The sequence below is a fragment of the Urtica dioica genome, chromosome 12, assembly GCF_054948205.1.
Source record: "Urtica dioica subsp. dioica isolate 48M chromosome 12, U.dioica_male_clone48M_v1_H2, whole genome shotgun sequence".
Taxonomy (NCBI): Eukaryota; Viridiplantae; Streptophyta; class Magnoliopsida; order Rosales; family Urticaceae; genus Urtica; species Urtica dioica.
The window spans coordinates 19,849,117-19,870,604 of NC_142767.1; the positions used below are offsets into that span (position 1 = coordinate 19,849,117).

Genomic DNA, 21,488 nt, shown 5'->3' on the forward strand with positions numbered 1-21,488 from the left:
TAGTCTGGTTGAAATATTAGGCGTGTTACTTTTTCATCTCGACTATAGTGTGAAGAGAGAAAACAGAAAAATAGAGAAGGGATTTGAATGGGTCTATTAAGTATATAATCATATTTACAGTTTCACATTGCTATATAGTCAACGTTTCGTAAATCTTAAGTAAATAGATACGTCTATGTATTTACACGTGTAAATTTACGTAAATATCTCACCTTTTTATTTCAATGAAATGGGAAACCAGGAATGTCACGTCATCTTTATGACTATTTACTTAAAATTTACAAAACATTGACTATATAGCAATCCTAAACGTTTTAATTGGCTAATTACCTAATTTTTTGTTTTTGAATTCACATAATGATCATTGTGCCTGATTTCCATCATCCAAACTAGGGCTAGATGTGGCTTACGAGCCCAACTCCAAATTGGCTATACGCGTAATTATGTTCTATTCGCATGTCCTCACCATACATCTTAAAATAAACTATCCATCTTAACATCATATTGTCTTTCAGTTTGATCACTATGTCTTAATGTAGAATTTTGATGAATAATTTTAGAAATAAAGCTTACCTATCCTAAAATATATTTTTAATGAGTTAGATAAGAGTCGAGTCTGTTGGAATAATGTTCCATTGCCTATATTACATGCTAATGGGTCTTGAATGTGTATAGTCGCGTGGTTGCTTCAAAGGTTATATTTCGGGGCAGGATTTTCGGTTCGAGTGTATTTATTTCTAGGCTAGTACTATGAATTGTCCATGATAGGCTTGTATTAACATGAAAGTATGTATCGACATGCACATAACCAGATCTTTTGTCATCACTGAAAATAGGGTGGAGGATATAGAAAAAGACACACAAAGTGGATATAGGATTTTTTTTTTATGAAGCTCATTTTATATGCCCAATCAAGCATTGTAAGCCCATCTAAACATGTTTACCAATTGAGTCAAACCACTCTCAATCATAATCGGGTTCGTAAATTTTTAAAGCTTATCTTCTTCAAGCTTCTCGCTATGTGGGTGTGGTAGGTTCGTTCAGACTACAGAGCAGGCAAATCCTCGATGTGTGGGTCATCAAAGGGTTTTTAATGTATATAAGAATTTTTGGGTCAAATGGTCCCTAACCTTTTGCGTTGATTGAGGCTTTAAACTTTTTTTAGAAGTAAAATCATGCTATTAAGTTGATACGACTTAACAAAATTAGTCATTCCGTCAATTTATTTCACAGACTTCTCACGTGCCTAGCACATGTCACCTGATTTGTAAGGAAAAAAAAACTGATCTTTTAGAAATTTACGAAGTCTTATTGTTTTCAAATATGAAATGATTCCATGTAAATTAGAGTGAATTCGTTTGAAATCGAAGTATACTCTTTCTTTAGACTTGTTAGACTTTGTGTTTATTCCAACCCAGTGACTTGAACAGTTGAGCTAATCTCTTTTTTTTTCTTTTGGACTTAGATAAGAATCGTATGATAAGTAGTGAATCCCCAAAGTACTATCTTTCCATGCTTTATTTAGCTTTGCCTTTTTATTATTCCCACCGTTAGTCCGTTACGCTTACATCATCTGATTCTCACCATACTAGTTTTATTGCACTCGCTTCCGTACATTGCCTAAAAATATTACAAGCACGGAACCAAAGCCAAAAAGAAGAAAACCAAAAAAAAAAAAAAACGCCCCCGATATTTACACGTCAACACAAACCTGATTTATAAAATAACTATAATAATAACAAAAGATGAAGAAAGAGTGGGACCCAGACGAGGACTAAAGCGTCGCGTAGCTCCACAACGCCACGTCAGCATAAGCGTCGACCACGTCATCGCTGCGGTAATAATCGACCTCCGTTCCGTACTGCGGCGGCGGAGGGATGAGCATCCCCTCCGCCATGTTGGCGAGCATCACCTCCTCCGGCACACCGAACTCCTCCAAACCCCCGTCCTCCGGCCAAGCTCCGTCGCCGGAGCCGCCTCTTCTCTCCCTCGCCGCCACCTCCGGCGGCCGGAAGGCCTCGGCGGCCTCGGAAGCGGCCCTCTGAATATCCTTGGCGTCGGAGGAGGCCGGGGAGGGGAGGCTCCAGGCGGAGTCGGCGAAGTTGAGGCACGCCGACCTTCCCCGGAGCGCTATGGCGGCGACGTCGTGAGCCCTGGCCGCCATCTCCGCCGTCTGAAACGTCCCCAGCCAGATTCTCGTCTTCTTGTTGGGCTCTCTGACCTCGCAGACCCATTTCCCGGAGTCCCTCCGGCGAACTCCTCGGTACACCGGGTGGCGAGTCTCCCTGAACTTCTTCCTCCCTGCTTTCTTCTTAGGGTTGCTCGCCGCCAGGTTCACCTCCTCGTCGGAGAACGTAATTCTCCGGCAACCCTCCGACGACGACGGCGACTCGAACTCCCACGCCTGGTTATGATCGTGATCGAGATAGTCAAAGTGATCCATGCGGTTTTGGGTATTTTCGTTTGTAGTTGTAGAAGTACAGTGAAGAAGTAAGAGGTGAGGTTTTGAATAATAAGTTCGTTTTGTTTGTTGATTTACTTCGGATATTTAGTGGGTATATATATATATATGTATGAGCGAGGTGAAGTGAGATATGGGAGTGATGATAAGAAGCCAGGCTGTGATACGGGGAATTACATTTGTCAATCGCTTTCCACCATAGTTTTTTATTATTATTATTATTATATTAGTATATTATATGTGGCTTAGTACTACAAATGGCAATTATACTTTCCTCTTCTCTTCTAGACTCCTTGCCAGTTGGAGCTCATTGGCCCAGCCAGCCAACTGGATTACAATTTTAGTAGTGGGCTTTTGACACGTGTCTTACTATTTGACCATTTCAATCTCATTGATATTTTTTGGGCCACATACTTGTTTATTGATTTATTTATTATTTTTGTGTGAATGGTTACTTGATAGGACTGAAGTTTAAATATCTATCGCTCGTTCGGTCAAGTGTCCGTCTCAATCGTTTCTTTTATTTGTTCGCACTAGCTTTTCTTTACTTATTCATCATTTTGTTAATGTACGAGGAAACATGTATGTTTTATCACCCCATTCTTCTCCCCAATTCTTTCTCATATCTATTTTCTTTTCCTTCTCTACATTCTGTTACATAGCGTCATTTTTCCTTCCCAAAACAAGAGTACCCCCATTTAAAAAATAACTATAAAGGATCAAAATCAAGATCCAAGCCAAAAATTGAAGACCCCGAGTCCGGCTCACAAAGTCAAGCTACTCGGTCGCAGAGCCAAGTTCGAAGCAAAGAAAGGTCCGCGTCATGAGAATTCCTCGGCTGAGGTCCATGACATGGGAGGTCATCAGACACACAAATCTTAAATTCATGATGAGTCATAATCAAGTCCCGCGTATGGACCAGCAGTCATCTGCACCAAGTCCTCATCACCAACGTGAAGTTTAAAGACAATATTTAGACCTCCACCTCACATTCAATAATAGAACTGATATTGATCATCATAGAGCGCGTCTATCAAACATATTTTTGCGCCCATCTAGCTCACTATTTTTTTTCTTTTTTAAGTGACGAATGTCGAAAATTACTTTTCAAAGACGACCAAAATTGAGGACTTCGTCGTTATTAATCTCACATGCGGCTATTATGATGTCCAACCCTAGATCGAATCACGTATGATAGTCAATATAATTAGTAAAAACAAAAAGCGTTAGGCACCTCTAGATCTACCTCCTTTTATGTTCAATCTCACAAAACAACATATGCTCGTTTTTTAATTTATAATGTCTATTACATGTACAAAAATTATCATGTCTTAGCTTTATGCTCTATATGTTGGAATAAAGTGGAGAACATGGATGAAAAATAGTACATTATTATTTATGTTACATGTACATTATTATAATGTGAGTTGCTGATTTTTGGCAAATATTCGAGTGGGGTCAACTCAATAAAATTGTTTAATTTCAGCATATTATTATTTCTGGGGGAAAATGGGTGTAATATCGATTATTAGTTTGTTAAAATTGGAGCTATAATAAATGATAAATTGATACTTTAAGTATGCTTAAAAAACATTAATTTTATAAATACATTAGTTGTATGAAACAAGTGAAATACAAGAGTCCAACGTGGAGTGTGAATGAATAAATGTGTGAGCTTATATAACAATTTTTTTCAAAATGGTTTCAGTTCCCAAGGGTGACAAAGTTTTGTAGAGGACCAAGGGCTTAGGCAAGCCCACGTCCACCACGCACGCCGCTGTCCGTTGTGTTGTGCCGGGTTTGTTTGTGGTAATCCTTATGTTTTTATTGCTAAAATCACTTCTCAAATTTTTTGTTTCACAATAACTCTTTAGTTATGTTGGGAATTAAATTATAGAATGATGATATTACTTCTAAATTTTAAAAAAATTGAATTTGTTATCTTAATATTTTTATATTTTTTGTACTAAATTATATAATTTTTACATACTCTCAATATTTTTTTACATGCCCCTTAAAAAATTTAGAAGAAAAAGAATTTAATAAAATTTACCTTCTCTGGCTACAAATTCTAACTCCGCTCTTGGGTATGGGATGGGTTTTCACACATACATCTCTTGAGAAAGATAATATCAGATATGTTAATTCTTTTGGATCAATATGGACTAAAAAAATTGTTCACCGTGGTCGTAATTTATAATTTGCTTTTTTCTTTATTCGTTTACTTTTACGTCTTTTTCTTGTTAGTTAATTTTTTTAGGAAAAAAAACGATCCCATATAGAAGAAATAAAGAGAGTATTATAAATTGGTTTTGAGACGAAAAATTGTGATGTTTTTATCTGAAAAAAAAAAAAAAAAATTCGTGGGCCCAAATAATGACTTGTAATGGACAACCCAAATTAGTTAGTTTTGTGCATCTCCCCTGGAGATGGTATAAGGTATATATGGACCGGAAATTATGGACCTATCAACTCGAATTTGTAAGTAAAATATCTGAAAGTTGTACAATACAGCTACGAGTAAGAGGAAGATATGGCATATGGGAAAAATTAACGGATTAACCGACTTTTAGTGGTTAACGTCACAAAGGAAACACGTTTTTGGTTTCCGCGGTAACGCGTGGAGTCAGTCGTATGGTTCTTTTCCGCAAGACGACAAAATAAAAAAAAAATTAAGCAAAACAAAAACTAAATCGCGAATTTTCACGTGGGTCCTAGTATAGATTTTCAAGATACAAATTTTTTAATGAATTATTTGACTAGATATTTAGTGGCCATATCAATATTCTCTTCCTTTCTATCAAAGTGGGTCCCACGGCCCACAAATCCACCTCCTCTAGAGCCTTCTACGTGCCACGTATGCAAAACAGATAAACTCTATTAATATTACAGCTTTCCTATTTTGGTAATCGAATACGCGTAAGTAATTGGTTGGGTTGGAAGTGAATTCAGATCAGGCAATCGCAAAGCCATATATGTCAGAAAGAACAAAAAGACTGACTGTCTCTTGATTCAACTTTGATTCCCTGGAAATTTTTTATATATATACGACGGCATATAGTTTTTACACATGCGCTAATTATTTTTCGTAATTAGTAATTTTTTTTTCCCTTGCTTCTCATGAATCTTGCATTAACTTCTCATGATATCGAAGAATCTTTTTATGGGATATAAAATATATTCATATGACTCAGTCAACTCAAGCTCATGCGTATAGTACTTGGAAGAGAAAGTCCTTTTTGGTTCAAATAATTGAACTGTTTCCAGATTTATTGAAAGAGAAAGTAGTCTGGATTAAATGGATGTAGGTCTCTAAGTGCTTAAATATTAGGTTTTAAGGCCCATGTTTCCCAACTTTGATGTATATATATATAATGGTAGCCCTACATAATGGTCATGGCAACAATGGATGAAATTTATATAATATACCGAACAAATCATTTTTCAGGTCAAAATGCCAATCTATAAAAGTAGCTCACCTACAGCACAACTAAATAATGTGTGATAAAAGGTTCATCCTATGTATTTACATGATAAGAAACAAATTATTTTTTTCCCTTTATCGTAAACTTTTTATAGCAATTGTGATTGTAATATATCAAAATTCAAAGGTACTCTTCACCAAAATAAAATCAAAGAGATATATATATATATATATATATATATACACTGGTGGAAAGAACTGTTTTTTTTTTTTTTAGTTTTTTCATTTTGGGATTCAATAGTTTCGTTTGTTGTCGTATAAGAACAAGTTTCCTTAGAATTAAAGACATATTAACCGGCAACTGCAGTATATTATATCTCGTTTAGACTTGTTGTTTCGTTTTTTTTTTTTTTGGTATACATGATGCAACATGAGATTGCAGCGAGTGGAATAAACATCGTCGCGGTGTAAATGAATCCTAGAAATGCCTGGTCTCCCTACCTAATCATGTCGCGGCGAGATTGTAATTAAACTGTTTTAAATTTATTTCGTCGTAACGCGGAATTTCTCGTCACGACAAGACTATAAATAATTTATCGTCGCGACGTGAAAAATACTCGTCACGAAAGAACGCAAGGGAAACGTTATTTTTTATTTATCTTTTACAACAAAAGAAATATTTTCCATCATCAAATTACTTTGCGTCACGACATGAAATTTAAATGTCACGACGAAGTCATTATTAACCAAGCTTCTACCACGAGGAGGATAATTTACGTCGTGAAAACACTTTCCGTCGTAAATTTTTTGCGTCACGACGAAATCATTAAAAACCACACGTTTTCCACGACGGAAAATATTCCTGTCATGGAAACCAAATTTCATTGTGAAGAAACATATTATCATCGTGACGAAATACAACAAAAGTGTTATATTTTCGAACTGGGCTCATTCTCATCGTGGAAACTCCCGTTTTTCACGACGGAAGTAAAAAACCGTCATTGAAAGTAAAAAGATACAACACACTTTTCATGACGGAATAGATTTTGTCACAGGTTTTTGTACCAGTGGCAAGTATTGCCAACAGATCGAATTTAATACAAAATTAATAGCAACCCTCTTCTTTTTCTAAATCCAAAGTTAATTTAGATGTATTTGACTACGGATTACAAATTATTTATAATGTTGTGTATTTCGCAATCTTAAATCCAAAAATTTGAAGTGGCATGATTATAATTCGTGTCCCTCTTTATTTTACTTATAAAATACACACACACAAAAAAAAAAAAAAAAAAAAAAAAAAAAAAAAAAACTACGGTGTAGAAAGGCTGATTTCGCTGCGAATTCCGGTCAATTGGACTGTACTTTTAATGACCACTTGTGACATATTATAATAAAATGTCTCTCGAAACTTCTTTCTTCGTCATCATCATCTTCTTAGTTCGTCTTTTTATTATTATATTTCTCTCTAAAGACTAAAACTAGAAAGCTATATATTTGTTTATCCGTACCTGGAAACCCTACTATACTATAATTGTACATACACGGATGCAACATCAACCATCCCCATTGGGAAATTTATTAAAGCATCTTCCAATTAGAAAAACAAAAAAAATCAAACTCCACTATCGTATGATTTGTATGTATATTAAAAAGAAGAAATATAAGCTCAAAAAATTTTAAAATATGGGCAGTATCTCTTGGTATCGGTAGATGAAACTCACTTTTCGATATAAAAATAATATAAAAACAAAAGCAAAAAATTAGCGATAATGGTATCAAAGATGGTCTAATCTTGAATGTATAATTAGTTTTTGTTAATCGTTTGATAATTAACTTGTTTTGCTTATATAAACATTGAAATCAAAGTTATGCTTTTGTTTAAACGAAAGCAACGATTGCTTTAATTTGTATCATCGTTCTCCTCGTGTTATTTTTTGTTGTATTTTAATAAATTAATCGATCAAAATATTTACGTTGAGAATAATCAGTATATCCTTCGATTTTAATCGGTATTTTTAAAACTGTTAAATATATGTTGATAATAAATATCTCACTCAGTAAAATCAAACTTTCCGTACTTTTATAGGTATGGGTGTTTTAGACATAAGCTTTCTCTTGATGTGCTCCTTTCGTTTATACATATTATAATACATATTATAATATAGGAGCCGCTTTTTGAACAGTGTTCTTAAAACACATGAATTCATGAATCTGACTGGAAATTTCCATTATATATAATCCGACAGAATTTTTAGCTTTTAAGGAAATATCTTACCCAGTCAAAGCGCTTAAACTTATGATAATTTTCTTGTCCCCTCTTTATATGGTAATTAAGATTGTAATAATCTAGTGCTTTGTTAGCTTTAGACCACACTTTTCTTTGCTAACGATTATTTCCATCATTTTTTTAGCTATATATATATATATATATATATATATATATATATATATATATATCTTTCTTCCACTGTAATTTTATTCGCCTATGATGAGTGATATTTCAGTATTTCCACTGCTAATTTATGTCCATCTTTAATTATAGTTTTTTTTTTCTTATTCTTTAACTTACCGACCTTTTCCCACAAAAATCTCCATAAACGGCACTCCAAATTTGAGATATATATCCTTTCTTAAATATTAATACTCATTAAAAATAAATCACATTCACTTAACACATCAATGCAAAATGGTCTTTTGTTTTATCTTTTGTCAATAAAATTTAACGCCCACAAAAATGATAACATCCGAAGCTAAAAATCCTCGATAAATCAACAGAATAATTCTGCTTTATTTGAGTCCTGACAAACTCAAAGGGAAACTTGATAAACCAAGCTTAGTGTAGCATGTGATTTGAAAACCAAACCATATTTTGGTTCCTTTAAAGAAACCAAGCATCTGACCACATGAAATGTCCAAATTATCCTTAAATTAATTTTTTTTTTCAAAATCAATTCTTTATGTCTCTGCCTCCCTTTCCCTTCCCTCACGAGTGACTCCCTTCAAAAACATAAAAAAAAAAAAAAACAAAAAAAAACCCTGCTCAGCCCCAATGGGCAAAGGCTCTGTGATCATCTACATAGCTATTGCTCTTCTCATCCTCTTCCTAGTCTCTCGTTCGCCGCAGAAATCCCCCTCCTCTCTCCGCCACCGCCACCGCCGCCTCCGCCTCCACTCCAACTTCACCTCCTCCTTCGGCCACCACGCTCCCGCCACATTCGACCCCCTCGTCGCCGGCATCGAGCGCCGCCGCCAGTAACGCCAGTGGGAGCGCGAGTTCTTCGAGCACTCCCACCCGGAATCCGCCGCCAATTCCACCTCCGCCCCCGGCGACGAGGCCCAGCCGGAATGGGACAAGTACGTGGACGCCGAGGATTACCTCAACGACGAAGAGAGGTTCAACGTCATCGGAAGATTGGTTCAGCTTTTCCCGAAGATCGACATTGATCCGGCCGACGGGTTCGTCTCCGAGGACGAGCTCACGGAATGGAATCTCAGGCAGGCTCAGACCGAGGTGATCCACAGAACTAAGAGGGATATGAAGATTCATGATAAGAATCGCGACGAGCTTGTCTCTTTGGCTGAGTATGAGCCTCCAAGTTGGGCCAAACATACTGGTTCGTCCTTTCTTCTCTCTCAGATTCCGAATTCGATTTTGTTTTCTCTTGATTGGGTCAAAGCTAGGTCATACGATTCATGTCTTTGCAACAATGCCTATGCAACAGTCTTGTATTGAATTATTTCTCGATTGAGTGAAGATTTTTAGGTGTCTAGTTGAGATTTAGTTAGCCGTGCCAATGGGGATTTCCTTAGAATAGAATCTTCTACGCCAGTTAACATTTGGGTTAATTGTTTCTTTTTTCCTTTATAACATAAGACTCAAAACAGACTTAATTATCAATTATTTGCTAAGGTGACTTTTGAGTAAACATCTAATAAATTGCACTTAAGGCTTGTGACAATTAGCTAGAGAAAACAATAGAAGAAGATGCAAGGGAATTTATGACGTACAAAACAGTGTGTTTGATATGTTGAAACAAAAAAATGAAACTTTCTTCTTTCAGATGCCCAATATTCCAATTTATATTTACTTATTATGTACACTTACTTTGGTTCTTATGTTTAGTTTCCTAATTATGACGCGATTAGTTGGAAAAATATATTCTTTTTGTATTTGTTTCTTTAGAGTTTTAATTATTCTATGTTGGATTGTGTAGTTTCGAAGAGAAGGAGCAAGCGGCCCATAAAGAAGGAGCAAGCGGTTCTTATGTTGGATTGTGTAGTTTCAGAGTTTTCATTTCTTTTTGGTAATGGATTTCAGAGTTTTCAGTTATTTTTTGTAATGGATTTCAGAGTTTTCTGTTATTTTTTGTAATGGATTTCAGAGGTTTCTGTTATTTTTGGTAATGGATTTCAGAGTTTTCAGTTAGTTTATGTAATGGATTTCAGAGTTTTCACTTAGTTTGTGTTTGATTATGGATTTCAGAGTTTTCAGTTATTTTTGGTAATGGATTTCAGAGTTTTCAGTTAGTTTATGTAATGGATTTCAGAGTTTTCACTTAGTTTGTGTTTGATTATGGATTTCAGAGTTTTCAGTTATTTTTGGTAATAGATTTCAGAGTTTTCAGTTATTTTTTGTAATGGATTTCAAACGCTTCAGTTATTTTTTGTAATGGATTTCAGAGTTTTCAGTTATTTTTTGTAATGGATTTCAGAGTTTTCTGTTATTTTTTGTAATGGATTTCAGAGTTTTCTGTTATTTTTGGTAATGGATTTCAGAGTTTTCAGTTAGTTTATGTAATGGATTTCAGAGTTTTCACTTAGTTTGTGTTTGATTATGGATTTCAGAGTTTTCAGTTCTTTTTGGTAATGGATTTCAGAGTTTTCAGTTATTTTTTGTAATGGATTTCAAACGCTTCAGTTATTTTTTGTAATGGATTTCAGAGTTTTCAGTTATTTTTTGTAATGGATTTCAGAGTTTTCACTTAGTTTGTGTTTGATTATGGATTTCAGAGTTTTCTGTTCTTTTTTGTAATGGATTTCAGAGTTTTCAGTTCTTTTTTGTAATAGATTTCAGAGTTTTCAGTTAGTTTATGTAATGAATTTCAGAGTTTTCACTTAGTTTGTGTTTGATTATGGATTTCAGAGTTTTCAGTTCTTTTTGATAATGGATTTCAGAGTTTTCAGTTAGTTTATGTAATGGATTTCAGAGTTTTCACTTAGTTTTGTGTTTGATTATGGATTTCAGAGTTTTCAGTTCTTTTTGGTAATGGATTTCAGAGTTTTCAATTATTTTTTGTAATGGATTTCAGAGTTTTCTGTTATTTTTTGTAATGGATTTCAGAGTTTTCAGTTAGTTTATGTGTTTGAGTTCAGACGTTTCAATTTTTTTTGTGTAATGCATTTCAGAGTTTTCTGTTATTTTTTGTAATGGATTTCAGAGTTTGCAGTTAGTTTATGTTTTTTATTTCAGACATTTCAGACATATCAGTAAACATTACAAACCCAAATTTCCTCCAAAAAACTAGTCTCCAACACTACCAAAGTAGTTCTCAGTAAACATTACAAACCCAAAATTCCTCCAAAAAACTAGTCTCCCACACTACCAAAGTAATTATCAGTAAACATTACAAACCCAAATTTCCTCCAAAATACTAGTCTCCAACCCTACACAATCCAAATTCAACGGAGTGTAATCATCATGCTTTATGGGCCGCTTGCTCCTTCTCTTCGAAACTACACAATCCAACATAGAATAATTAAAACTCTGAAGAAACAAATACAAAAAGAATATATTTTTCCAACTAATCGCGTCATAATTAGGAAACTAAACATAAGAACCAAAGTAAGTGTACATAATAAGTAAATATAAATTGGAATATTGGGCATCTGAAAGAAGAAAGTTTCATTTTTTTGTTTCAACATATCAAACACACTGTTTTGTACGTCATAAATTCCCTTGCATCTTCTTCTATTGTTTTCTCTAGCTAATTGTCACAAGCCTTAAGTACAATTTATTAGATGTTTACTCAAAAGTCACCTTAGCAAATAATTGATAATTAAGTCTGTTTTGAGTCTTATGTTATAAAGGAAAAAAGAAACAATTAACCCAAATGTTAACTGGCGCAGAAGATTTTATTCTAAGGAAATCCCCATTGGCACGGCTAACTAAATCTCAACTAGACACCTAAAAATCTTCACTCAATCGAGAAATAATTCAATACAAGACTGTTGCATAGGCATTGTTGCAAAGACATGAATCGTATGACCTAGCTTTGACCCAATCAAGAGAAAACAAAATCGAATTCGGAATCTGAGAGAGAAGAAAGGACGAACCAGTATGTTTGGCCCAACTTGGAGGCTCATACTCAGCCAAAGAGACAAGCTCGTCGCGATTCTTATCATGAATCTCCATATCCCTCTTAGTTCTGTGGATCACCTCGGTCTGAGCTTGCCTAAGATTCCATTCCGTGAGCTCGTCCTCGGAGACGAACCCGTCGGCCGGATCAATGTCGATCTTCGGGAAAAGCTGAACCAATCTTCCGGTGACGTTGAACCTCTCTTCGTCGTTGAGGTAATCCTCGGCGTCCACGTACTTGTCCCATTCCGGCTGGGCCTCGTCGCCGGGGGCGGAGGTGGAATTGGCGGCGGATTCCGGGTGGGAGTGCTCGAAGAACTCGCGCTCCCACTGGCGGTCCTCGCGGCGGCGCTCGATGCCGGCGACGAGGGGGTCGAATGTGGCGGGAGCGTGGTGGCCGGAGGAGGAGGTGAAGCTGGAGTGGAGGCGGAGGCGGCGGCGGCGGTGGCGGAGAGAGGAGGGGGATTTCTGCGGCGAACGAGAGACTAGGAAGAGGATGAGAAGAGCAATAGCTATGTAGATGATCACAGAGCCTTTGCCCATTGGGGCTGAGCAGGGTTTTTTTTTGTTTTTTTTTTTTTTTATGTTTTTGAAGGGAGTCACTCGTGAGGGAAGGGAAAGGGAGGCAGAGACATAAAGAATTGATTTTGAAAAAAAAAATTAATTTAAGGGTAATTTGGACATTTCATGTGGTCAGATGCTTGGTTTCTTTAAAGGAACCAAAATATGGTTTGGTTTTCAAATCACATGCTACACTAAGCTTGGTTTATCAAGTTTCCCAACTCAAACGTTAACAACTTGCTTCTTGATAGTTTCAAAATAACATTTTAACTTTGTCACGAACAACTTGCTTCTTGGCCGGTTTTTCGCTTCCCGAAATGCCAGGTACTGTTGTTTTCTTTAAAGTTTAAACAATATCCAAGAAAGAGACAAGCTGCTAAAAAAACAGACACACGCACATATATATATATATATATATTATTGGGAAATTGCCCCATCTACTATCTATAGGATAATTTTTTTCTATTTTCCACCAAATGCATAATTTGGACACCAATGACATTAACACCTATGCAAAACTACTTATTTACCATTCACTTCTTACATTCTTACAATCTCACCAACACTTTATTTGGCTCTCTCTCTCTCTTCGCGTCACTCTTATCTCTCTTTTTTCTCGTTCTCTCTTCCCGTCAATCTATCTCTTTCTCTCACTCTCTCTTCTCTCTTCTCGTTCTCTCTGTCCCCTCGTCGGACTGTTTTTTTCCCGATCTCTCTCTCTTTCTCTTTCTCTTTCTCTTTATCTTTCGCTTTCTTTACCCCAAATCCACCAGACCCAAGAAACCCAGGAGCCCGAGGACCAGCTATCTTTCTCGCACCAGCTCTCTAAAACCCGAGGACCCAAACGCCCACGAGACCCAAACGCCGACGAGATCCAAACGCCAAACTCAAAACTCCAGATTTAGTCCAAGACCAAGTCGCGCACAAGGTTCGTTTCGCTTTTTCCCTAAATTTTGTGGTTAAAATTTTAGGATATTGTTTGGGTATGTTAAGAATCTTCAGAGTTCATCAGTTGTTGACATTAGATGTCAACAATGGACGTCAACTATTGGCATCTAATGTCAACAACTGATGAGAGAAATTGACTTCTAAACTCTACAGAGTTCATCAGTTGTTGACATTAGATGTCAACAATGGACGTCAACTGTTGACATCTAATGTCAACAACTTATGAGAGAAATTGACGTCTAAACTCTACAGAGTTCATCAATTGTTGACATTAGATGTCAACAATGGACGTCAACTGTTGACATCTAATGTCAACAACTGATGAACTATGTAGAGTTTATATGTCATTTTCTCTCATCAGTTATTGACATTAGACGTCAACAATGGACGTCAACTGTTGAGATCTGATGTCAACAACTAATGAACGTTGTTGACTCTAATATTGTAAAAAATATGCAGAAATGTCAGAAAAATACTCCATTGAATCTCCGGTGACAAGCTATTCCGACTTCGAGCCCCGAAAGAGAAAATGTTCTAAAAATGAGATACATTTTGATGCCAAGCAAAGCTGATTTTTGGTTATTATTTTTTATGATTGTAGACATTCATACCTAAAATTGTAGACAATTACTAAAATTGTAGTCAATTGATGTTAATAAGGCAAGCGGATCGGAACTCGCTGATGCACAACTCACGGAGTTTCAAATGAGCCAGACTGAGTACATATGATACTTGGATACTTTTTGTAGTGAGACTGAATCGGGTCCGATCATGTGTCTCGAAATGTTATGAAAGAAATCCTCGGAGACGACTGAGAGACTCAGTTGAAGAAAAAATGAGATTTTATGGAAGTCGTGCCCAATGGAACACGACTGTTTATGCGGAAAATCCAGAGAGAGGAATTCCTATACTATAGGAGGATGAAGATTAACAAGAAATGACTCTGACGATGAACTACCCACATCATTGGTCTAAACTTCGTAATATTTATGTATGGATTTTTGTATGACTTGAATGCCTGAAACTGCTTAATATGTATATTTACACTATGTTTTATATATGAACAAACTAGTCATTGACAACAGATGTTTGACATAAGAGTACATAATCTAGTACATGAACTACAAAAGATTGCTTACTCTATTATATGAACAAACTAGTACTTAAATCAAGAGAGTGCCATAATTTAACCAACCAAAATAAAAAGTTTCCTAATCATCATCCATTTCAAAGTCTGAACCCACTTTTGTTGCTATTTTAACCGCCCCGTGTTTGTATAGATCAATTGTGATCTTTTGTCGATACATGGCCATGTCGTCTTGTCGGATTTCCGATAGATCATACCCGTGAGTCAAAAACTCCATGGCCTTTATAACAAACATTCCACATTCGTCACTGTTTTTAAAAATTTGAAATTAGACATCTTGAATGTTCAATAATATGATATTATTCTATAATAGCAAGACGTACCCATTATTCTGTCGAGACATGTTCGTGTAAGTTCCGACTTTGAACTTCGACGAACTTGTGTCTTCAATCCCCAGCCCATCAAACGCACCAACAGAACAAAGAACTAACGGGAGGAATTCAGAAATTTTGTGTACGTGGGCCGTTACCATTTTTCGGTGATGCTTGCTCCCGGACAACGAGTCGTAGATCATGATAGAACGTTCCCGAATTGTCACAGCTTGAAGAAGCTAATGTTACCTATCTGTGAAGCATACGGGAAGGTAAACTACCCCGACGTCCACCCAGGGAGAAAAATGCTTCAAGGACTTGTTGGTGACTGTAATATAGTCATGGATTCGGGACTGGTTTGTCCAATCAAACCTATCTTTATCTTCACAGTTGAGCCATGCTTCGTACCCTTGGATGCAGTAGCTATGAAAGAAACTGTTCATAATTGTGAACGATTCTTTCAACAGACCTGTCATTCTCTTCTTCCTCTGGTAGTACGACACAACATATACATGCTGCAAAAACAATGTGAAATTCTGATTAGTCGCAAAGACAAGATGTCGCACACAATGTGTTGACGATGTGTCCGACAACTTGCTTGAACACAGATTATGGATAAACAACGAACAGTGCAATAAACAAAGTACACACGATATGGTTACCCAGTTAGGTGAAACACACCTACGTCTGGGCACTCTGCCAGTGGAAATGATTTCGCTATCTTGTAGTCAATAGTACACACAAGGTTTATATATGATTACAATCTTCAAATCAATAAAACCTAGAGACTATTACCACCAGTGAATACCTAGTCAGGGACTCCCCCTAAATTTGAGCTCCGTCTCAATTCCACCCTTCGAGCAACCGCCTGGCTCGGATGACTTTCAGTCTTCAGCTATTCGTGAATCTTCAATCACGCGAACACAAAACCCAACTCTCACAGACACTCAATCTTTGTGGAATAGTGTTTGAGAGAATACACCGCTATTAACAAAACACAAAGCCTCTCAGTCCGCCGGTCTTGCACGTCTAAGAGCTCTAAGTGTTTTTTATCAAAAATCGTCAAGGCTACTAAAGGGGAGCGCATGGCTTTTATAGCAGCTTCACAAGTCTGGAAGTAAATCTAGGATTTCCTTACCCAGCCTCAAACGAATATCACATAATCAAGTCACCAGCGAGACAAATATCTTGCAATGAAGACAGCAGCGAAGTAAATATCTTACAATGAAGTCAGCAGCGAGGCAATATCTCATAATCAAGTCACCGGCGAAGCAATCTGTCAATACTGGAAACCTTCCTGAAATAACGTCTGCACACAGGATGAAAGATGTCACACCAGAAGTAGAAGCATAACAACCGACATCTTTCCACACAACTTGCACTAAAAAATAAAGCCAACAAATAACGTATCAACACAATGAAAAGGTGATGGATATTGATATAATATAAGATCAATTGTAAAAAAAACATACAACAATAGAAATCAACAATAAACATCTATTGTTGACATCTAGATGTCAACAATTGACATCTATTGTTGACATCTAGATGTCAACAGTTGATATCAATGTTTGGGTGAAGACGGCGACTCTTCCGGCGCCTTCGTCTTTGTCCGGGCACTCTGTCTAACAACTTCATTTTATTTTTTTCTCGGGTTGTTTGGGTGATTGAAATTCGTTATCGTCGTCCATTTCCGGGACGGTTTAGGGTTAGGATTTGGGGGTTGGGTGAGAGAGGGAGATCGCGACAGAGGGAGAACGCGAGAATGAGAGAGAGCGCGAAGATGAGAAAGAGGAAGAGAGAACGCGACAGAGGCGAAGTGGGGATGACGATGGTTAGACGGGAAATGAAGAGAAGTGGACGATTTTAGGAAGAGAAGAGTGATCGTTTGAGGAGAGAGAGAATTTTGAGGAGAAAACAAGAGAGAGATATGAGCGTGAATGAGCGAAAATGATGAGTGAAATGGGATATGATTGAGAGTTGGTGTGGGTTGTAAGAAAAATTAAAAAGGGGGGGGGGGGGGGGAGTAAAATGGTAGTTGTACATTTGAGTTAGTGGTATTTGTGGCCAAATTATGACTTTAGTGGGAAATAGGAAAAAGTTAGTGATATGGTAATAGATGGGATAATTTCCCTATATTATTAGACTCTCAACATATATATACTCATATAAAAACTCACAATATAACTAATTTTTGGTAAGTTTTAAATAAATAATCATATGAGATTTTATTAACAAAAAAAAAGTTAATAATTATAAATGAAAAAAATGATACAAAATAATTATTTGAAATTAATTAATTAGTAAAATAGTCAAAATTTCAAATTTTTAGCAAAGTAGTCAAATTTACGTTGTCAAATATTTTTTGACACACAGATTAAATTTTTGACAATTAGTATAAGTAATTTATTACTAAACGTGGTCTCACGGTATATAGCCGTTGGTGGTAATTTCGGACCTTTTTTTTAAATTTTTTTTTACCCATTTATTTCTAAAATCTATAAATACCCCTAGTTTCATTCATTTTCTTCACACATTTCTCTCAAACTCTCTCAATATCAATCTCAAACTCTCAAGCTCTCAATATCAATTTTTCATGGCATTTCCATCCCACAACTGAAGAGGTCGAAGGGGAAGAGCTTCCCGAGGTCAACAAATGCACCGATTTGAAGAAAATTGGTTGCACTTGTCTCAAAACGCCCCCGACCTAAACACCGAATACAATTTCGATCCAAATTATGTTGCTCATACTTTCGCCCATTCTGAATTCACCGAAATTCCACACCCAAGTGCCATACTACCCTCAAATGGATCCCGAACAAGGCTATCAAGCTCAAATTCCGCAATCCTAAGTGGCTTATGAAGCATTTCAAGAATACGAGCAACGTATGCGTGAATCCCAAAATCCAAATGAAGAAGAAGATGACGATGAAACCCAAAATCCAAATGAAGAAGATGAGGAGGAGGAAGAAGAAGACCTACCACCACCTCAACCTCAACGTCGAAGTCAAAGTCAAAGCGATCGTGCCGTTAGTGTGCCACGACCTCGACAACGTGAACAACAAGAGGAGACACAACAACGACGACAACGACGAGCACGACAACAACAACAACAACCACCACCTCAACAACAACAACAACCACCTCAACAACAACAACAACCACCTCAACAATAATCACAACAACCACCACGACGTCAAAGTAGGTCCGCTGTGTGGACGTGGTTGAAGAGGTGATTGCGAACGGCAAAAAAAAAGCCGAAAAATGTCACGATTGTGGCAAAATCTTCAGCGCTCACAACACAAGAGTCGGGACGTCGCTCTTGTGGAGTCATCACAGGCACTGCCAGGGGACACAATCTGGAGCCTCGTCAAGCGCTGTAAGTAATATCGATCATGTACTCTTTAGACGTGATTTAGTATAATACTTTGTTTCCATCGATCAATCTTTTAGTCATATCGAATCTCAATGTTTTGTTAGATTCATGAGTTCTATAATTCCAAACGTTCAAATCATGTCTAGGAAAGCCTTGAGATCCGATATCCTAAAATGGTTTTTAGGAGAAAAGGAACAAATGAAAGCCACAATATCATCTGGTATGTATAGTGTAGCCTTAACCTCGGATATATGGACTGGTCAATCAAAGATGGATTTCATGAGTGTTGTAGTGCATAACATAGACGATGATTGGAACCTCAACAAACGTATCATAGCCTTTAAGAGGATAGAATGTTCTCATACTAGTTAAAAACATCTTAGATATCATAGTTAGTGTTATAGCTGAGTGGGGTTTGAGCAAAAGGATTATCTTCGTAACCTTAGATAATGCCACAAGCAACAACGCCATGGTTAGAGAGTTAAAAGATAGACTTCATTGTGACGATACCCTTTTACATCAACGATGCGCTACCCATATCATAAACCTTATAGTTCAAGCTGGAGCCGCTAGTTATGACCCTTCCATCAACAAAATTAGGTATTACATTAGTTGGATCAATAGTTCAACTTCTAGAGTAGACGAGCTTAAGAGACGCCTTAGACACAACGGTCTCCAAGAGCGTACCTTTCATCTAGATAACAAAATTAGGTGGAATTCTACATTTCTTATGTTGACCAACTTTTTATCCGAGCATTATGTCAATGTTATTGTTTCTAACATTAACAGTGAACATAGCGATGACGCTATTACCAGATATGATATTAAGATGGCTGAATCATTTGTTTCTTTTCTTGACGTTTTTTTACAAAGATACTTGTTATCTTTCCGCTGTTTACATTCCTACTTCTTTTCTCGGTCTTCATACTATGACCGCAATTGTTGTGCATTTTAATAAGTATAAAAACGAAACAATTTTTGAAGATTGTATTCAAGCAATGAGAGCCAAGTTTCTAAAATATTGTGGGGCTGGAAAGGTTCCATTATTATACGGTTTTGTAGCCATTCTAGACTGCCGATGTAAAATTGGTGGATTAAAAAAGTTTCTTAAGTACATTAGAAATCATTTCGAGGATCAAGATTACATTGCACTTGATCTTGCGAGGATTGTGCAAGCTTTTTATGATCTTTTCAAGGTTTACGAAGCGAAACTCCTACCGCAATATCGAACGCAGCCAAGTCAATCACAGACGCAATATCCAAGAAAACATCAGTACACGAATGTGTTCGTCAACGCGCCTGCTTATAGCCCATCTCCTCAACAACATGAAGGTGGGACAAGTCAACCGAGGTCGAGCCCAGCCGACACACGTTCCCTTCCCGAGATACAAGAGTACAATCGGAACGAGTGAGTCAAACCGGATAACGAAGCCATCGACCTCTTGGTTTGGTGGAGACAGAACGCAAGGAGGTTCCTGGTGTTGTCATCTATGGAACAAGACATCCTCACAATCCATGTTTCAACCGTGTCATCTGAGGCGGCTTTTAGTAGCGCGGGACGCATCCTCGACGATAGAAGATGTAGCTTTAAACCGGAGATGGTCGAAACATTGACATGTGGTAAAGATTGGATTCAACATAGAAATCGAGCACAAGAAACATTCATGTGCTTTGATATTCTTGACGATTTTGAAGTTGATTTTGTAAATGTAAACATCAATGCTTAGTCTAACTTGTATAACTAAGGGATATCCCGGTCCTTGTCCAAGATAATTTTTCAAATAATTCACGAGGTAAGGGGTGCTCGTTTTCCTCGCCGTCGCACATTTTTATGGGTCAGTGAGGTTTTTTATGAGGTACATTTTTAAATTGACATTCTTCTTTATTATTTGTTTCTACTCATTTAGTTTAAAATCCTTTCAAATAAATCCTTTTATATAATTATTTAAAATCTTTTAATTTTTTTTTGTAATTTTTTTTCTTTTTTTTTTTAACCTAACGGGGTCCGATCCCGTTAGGCGGTATCCCCGCTACCCTCCCGTTACTTAACGGGACGGGACTCCCGTTTGGTCAAATAACGGGAATCGAGGCGGGGGCGGTAGCGGGAGATGTGGTATCTCCCGATAAGCCACGTTTATTTATTACTTTCAAAAAATTAATCTTAATTTTTTTTTGCTATTTTCCTAATTTAGGCAAACTTTGACTATTTTACAAATCCAATAATTTAAATTGACTATTTAGCTAAATCACTCATTAGAAACAATCGTTAGTAGTTGTAAATATATTATCAAACTCCAAAAGTATAAACAGAATGCTAAAAAGTCCAAATAATGCTATTTACTTAAAATTTATAAAAAAAAAAATTGTTATTTAGTAAATCTCTAAATTTTAATGTGTTAGTTACTTATAAATTTGTATTATTATGGCTCAAATATATATATATATAAACAGACACGAAGCCACATAGTGCTTTGGGGGTGCTATAGCCCTTCAAAAAAAATTTGCACTCTTTTCAAAGTTTTTAATTTTTTTTTTAATTTATTCCAAATATTTACAAATTAGTCTTCTTTCAATTTTTTTTCGCATATTAACCCCTTAATTTGAATTCCTAGCTTCTGTCCCTGTATATAAAGTTTATAAACATATTCTTGTATATCTGCACCAACTGTCTAGATCCATTAGTTGATTGATAGGAATAAAAAACGTAAATATAACATTACATCAAGATTTGAAGATGAAAATTAGGCAGGTTCAGACATTCTGCTGAATTCGTAATACATTTATACACAACTTGAATGTATATGGATGATAAGCTATATGCTTTTTGTGTTGGATTATCCATCTTATTCCAAGTGTACATCGGAGATTCCACGAAGATAATGTTATATATATATGTTATATA

At 36.5% G+C, this 21,488-nt stretch overlaps 1 protein-coding gene and 1 pseudogene across 1 annotated transcript; both read right to left on the reverse strand.

The window, feature by feature from the left end:
• Positions 1 to 1,487: 1,487 nt before the first annotated feature.
• On the reverse strand, positions 1,488 to 2,531 carry LOC149380060 (dehydration-responsive element-binding protein 1E pseudogene; annotated as a pseudogene).
• Positions 2,532 to 12,102: 9,571 nt separating this feature from the next.
• Positions 12,103 to 12,786, reverse strand: LOC149380061 (uncharacterized). Its single transcript, XM_089604098.1, has one exon. It carries the CDS (start codon positions 12,784 to 12,786, stop codon positions 12,103 to 12,105), a length of 684 nt encoding a protein of 227 aa, XP_089460224.1.
• Between the last annotated feature and the right edge of the window lie 8,702 nt (positions 12,787 to 21,488).